This window comes from Protobothrops mucrosquamatus, unplaced genomic scaffold (assembly GCF_001527695.2).
Source record: "Protobothrops mucrosquamatus isolate PMUCROS unplaced genomic scaffold, P.Mucros_1.0 scaffold10883, whole genome shotgun sequence".
In the NCBI taxonomy this organism is placed as follows: Eukaryota; Metazoa; Chordata; class Lepidosauria; order Squamata; family Viperidae; genus Protobothrops; species Protobothrops mucrosquamatus.
This window is the reverse complement of record NW_015396667.1, coordinates 3,081-8,027: the sequence shown is the minus strand read 5'-3', so window position 1 is coordinate 8,027 and position 4,947 is coordinate 3,081. Positions and strand designations below refer to the sequence as shown.

At 43.5% G+C, this 4,947-nt stretch overlaps 1 protein-coding gene across 1 annotated transcript in view; it reads right to left on the bottom strand.

The window, feature by feature from the left end:
* Positions 1-6: 6 nt before the first annotated feature.
* Positions 7-4,947, bottom strand: part of LOC107301236 (cathepsin Z-like) — a gene marked incomplete at its 3' end in the record, with an annotated part of 7,756 nt that continues 2,815 nt past the window's right edge. The window contains exons 2-3 of the mRNA XM_015830489.1: positions 3,916-4,066; positions 7-50 (exon numbers count right to left, since the gene is read on the bottom strand). Coding sequence (XP_015685975.1) covers positions 7-50; positions 3,916-4,066 — 195 coding nt within the window. The remainder of the gene's footprint in view (positions 51-3,915; positions 4,067-4,947) is intronic.

The following is a 4,947-nucleotide window of genomic DNA, read 5'->3' as shown; positions in this document are numbered from 1 at the left end:
ACAGGCCTCCACTGTATGCATCCAGTTTGGAAGTGGCCATGATCCCACAACTACATAAAAACAAAAGGCAAGAATAAAACCTTCAGGATGAAAACTACTGAAACTAGCAGCTTTAGACACCCCCATGAAGACCACTATCCAATCACAAAGCCTGATTTTGGTCAGATTTAGTAAGAACCGGTGTAGTACAGCGATTAAATCAGTGATGGCGAACCCTTTTAGAGACCGAGTGCCCAAACTGCAATCCAAAACCCACTTATGTATCGTCGGGTGCCAGGTGGGCATGGCCAATTGGCTGGGTGTGGCCAATTGACTGGGTGTGGCCAATTGGGTGGGCGTGTCTGCGGTGGTAACGGCAGACTTGGTGGGACTAAAAACTTCAATCAATCAATTCCAACTTTGCAAGATCTTTTTTTTTCCTGCAAGAAGTTGAAATTGATTGATTGAACTTTTTTTTTTTTTGCACACGGCGGTGGAGGCCTAAAGCGAAAAGGTTTTATAAAACCCAGCTGAAGGCCTAGGCCTGGGGCAACGGCGTGCGTGCCCACAAAGAGGGCTCTGCGTGCCACCTGTGGCACACGTGCCATAGGTTCGCCACCACGGGATTAAGGTATCAGGTTGATTTTAAGGTTTAAGTCCATCCTTAGCCATGGGAACTTAGAATCTGGATCTTTGCAAGAAGGAAAAAAAATTGATTTGAAGAAATTGGGTTTGTCACGAGTACAATATGGACCTGTCCTTGCAGATTTCTTGACAACAACATAGAAAAGGTTTCTTCTACAATGGTTTTATTCTTTCCAACCTATTGGGATATTTGAAAGAAAGTATATAAAAAGATTCCATCTATTAGCAGAATAACTCTTGAAAAACTGATCAGAACAAGACCAAGCTCAGTGTGACAGCCAGCAAAAGAAAATCATGTTTGAAAATGGGCCAGGTTTGGCCAAATGCCGAGGAACAAAACATTTCTGGGAAATTCCCTCAATGCAGTGGAAGAGGCAAATGGGTAGCCTGCCAGAATCCTACCAGATGTTCCCTTTTGGAGCCCCTCCCTTCTGGTCTTGTGATGAAGGAGCAGAGCTGTTGTTAAGAGGTTGGAAAGAATTCCAGAAACTTTCTCTACAATCCTGGGCTTTCCTAGCTGTTGTGGGGAAAACAGGAGGATAAAGGAGTATTATATATGTTCACTGTCTTGAATTACCTGTAAAGTAATAAAGGCAGGATAAAAATAAATAAATTAATAAAATAGCTCATAAAGTAGGGGATAGCCAAGAACCTACAATGCAATTGTGGTGCATCGGAACAAACAATAACACATATAGTTCGAGAATATCTTGTCAGGAAATTTCAAGGCACCCAGGATGACCTTATTGCAGCCACACCAAGAAGCAGCTAGATCAGTGATGGCGAATCTTTTAGAGACCGAGTGCCCAAAAACTGGACCTGCCCCCGCTTCACCCCCTGCCACGCCCCCACCCTGCCTGCCCCCAGGGCCACTCATCGCCTCCAGGGCCCACCGCAGATCACCCAGGCAGCCCAGCAGCGCCATGGCGGCCACGCCCTCTGCCTGCACCCCGCAGCATCAACTTTGCACGATGGGGCGTAAGGGCAGAGTCTTGTCTACGCTGCCTGGCTGCCATGTCCTTGGCTGTACTGCTCCACGTGGGCCACGCTCGGGGGCAACTCTCCTCCAGGGGGGCTGCTGGTGAGGGGGTCGCGAGGGGAGGCAAGGCTGGGGCAACGGCATGTGTGCCCACAGAGAGGGCTCTGAGTGCCGCCTCTGGGCACACGTGCCATAGGTTCGCCACCACTGAGCTAGATGGTTAGCTTCCTTAGATATCGAACTGTAACATCTATCCCATTGCAATTCTATGGCTCCAGATTATGGTGATTTTTATCATGATTTTTACCTTAATTTAAGGTACTGTACTCTGTGTGTGTGCGTGTGTGCGCGCACACACCCACATATTTGCTGATACTCTATTTAAACTTATATTTGTGTTTGTGTATAAAGTTTTATTAGTGTTGCATATCAGTTTTGCATGATCTCTGTAAATGCCACATAAAAAATAAATAAATCCAAGCACTGCAATAATAACAACAACAATAATAATAGTAATAGAATTGGAAGGGATCTTTCAGGTTTTCTAGTCCAACCCCCTACTTAGGCAGGGTTTGAAGGGGTTGGGTTTTTTTCCCGTTGAACCTCCTATGAAACCATCTACCATTCTTTCCCTGGGAACCTCTGTTCTGTCCCAGCCTGCGCGAGTCCTTATGAAGCTCACAAGGAGAAATCCCTCTTCAAACAAGCAGGCTGGAACCGCAGGAAAAAACCAATCCCCTTTTATTATTTACAGACCTGAGTAAAATGTCCAAAGGCAAAGGCAAACAAAACACAATTCACTGAAACTTGATTCCTTAACACAAGCGGTTGCCTTCAGCAACCAGCACCTCCCACACCTTCCCTTTTATTATGCAGCCCAAGGTGTGGCTTCCTAATGCCTTCTCCTTTGCCTTTGGAGCCGCCCCATTGCATTCCTCTGTCCAACTCTCTTTGCCTGCATCCTGGATGTCTTCCAGCTGTGAGTCCTCATTCTCCGACTCAGCCTCCCAGCACAGCTGTGTCTCAGCCTGAGTGCAAGTGGAGGGGCCAGGCTCCTTATCAGACTGTAAGTCTTGGAGCTCATCAGAGCCTTCCTCTAACTCTGATGTCACTCAAGGCCCCTCCTCCTCCTCCTCTGATTCCCCAGACTCAACTGCCGGGTCCACTGGCTGATGAGGAATCACAACCTCTTGGTTTATTAGCCTGCAATTGCATGCCTATACATATTAGCCCAAACTCTCTTACTGGATTATTCTAGGGTTTTTAAGCTAGTAGAATGCCTTAGGTCAGTGATGGCGAACCTTTTAGAGACCGAGTGCCCAAACTGCAACCCAAAACCCACTCATGCATCGTCGGGTGCCGGGTGGGTGTGGCCCATTGGCTGGGTGTGGCCCATTGGCTGGGTGTGGCTGCAGTGGTAAAGGCAGACTGGGTGGGACTAAAAAGTTCAATCGATCAATTCCGACTTTGCAAGACCTTTTTTTTCCCACGAGAAGTTGAAATTGACTGATTGAACCTTTTTTTTTTTTTTGCACACGGTGGTGGAGGCCTAAAGCAAAAAGGTTTTATAAAACCCAGCTGAAGGCCTAGGACTGGGGCGAAGGCGCGCATGCCCACAGAGAGGGCTCTGAGTGCCGCCTCTGGCACCCGTGCCATAGGTTCGCCACCACTGCCTTAGGTTTAATAAAGTGAACTATAAGTGTATCAGAATCCAAAATCTGATGGTTAACATTCTTTCCCCTCCTCTCCATCCCAATGATTTAAGATAGTTTCTTTAATAGTATTAATTAATTGCTTTTGCTAGCATACTTCCAGTTTACATAGAAAATGTAAACTCCTTGTTGCCTTTAATGGTTATCCTGATTCTTGTAGCCTAGATATGTTAGGTCTGACAGAGAGTTTGAGGCAGTGGTTAAAAGCATCAGGCTAGAAATTGGGAAACTGGGAGATCTAGTCTCACCTTAGGCAGAAAGCCAGCTGGGTGACTTTGGGCCAGTCCCTTTCTCTCAGCCCCAGACAGCAGGCAATGGCAAACCACTTCTGAAATCTTGCCAAGAAAACTGCAGGGACTAGTTCAGGCAGTCTCCAGCAACCCACACTTATCCAAAGGCATCCCACACAAAAAATTATAGCAGATCAACTGACATAATCAATTACGTGAAGGCTTCCGCATATTACCTAGTGTTTTTCAACCTTGAAGTTTAAGATGTGCAGACTTCAACTCCCAGAATTCCCCAGCTATCCTATCTTAAACTTGTGAAGGTTGAGAAACACTGATCTTGAGCCTTAGCATAAAGGATGCATTGCTTTACCTGATTGGTCCATTTGCATAGATTTCCGCCATCATCTTTTCTCGACCGCTGAGAGTTCCGTAATCTCCAACCTTCCAGAGGGTGTAATTTTTTATCACGTGGCATTCCCCGAAGGTAGTACACGTTCCACATTGGTTAAATTTCTTGCACTCTATGAAAACCAAAAAGAATTTTGGCACCAGAAAATTGCATTTCCCCCGAAAGATGAGAACAATGAAATGAATAAGATAGATAGATAGATAGATAGATAGATAGATAGATAGATAGATAGATAGATAGATAGATAGATAGATAGATAGATAGATAGATAGATAGATAGATAGATAGAGATAGATAGATAGATGATAGATAGATAGATAGATAGATAGATAGATAGATAGATAGATAGATAGATAGATAGATAGATAGATAGATAGATAGATAGATAGATAGATAGATAGATAGATAGATGATAGATAGATTTAAACATATGTCCTGACAACTGGATGAATCACCTCCTGCTTGCCTTCAGCCCACTCCCCATTTAAAGTGGCAAATATAAATATAGCAAATAAATAGTTTCATGTACAAAGCTAAAAACTGACGAGAGCCAGTTTGGTGCAGTGGTCAAAGCATTAGATTTGAAACTGGGAGATCTTGAGTTCTAGTCCTGCTTTAGGCACAAAGTCAGCTTGGTGTCACCTTTCTCTCAGCCCTAGGAAGAAGGCTGCAATGGCAAACCACTTCCAATATTCTATAAAATTGCAGGGACTTATTCAAGTAGTTGTTGGGACATACATTTAAATCTCTCTCTCTCTCTCTCTCTCTCTCTCTCTCTCTCTCTCTCTCTCTCTCTCTCTCTCTCTCTCCTATCTATCTATCTATCTATATCTATCTATCTATCTATCTATCTATCTATCTATCTCTGAATAAAAGGGATTAACATTATATATATATATATATATATATATATATATATATATATATATATATATATATATATATATATATATATATATATATATATATATATATATATATATTTTTTTTTTT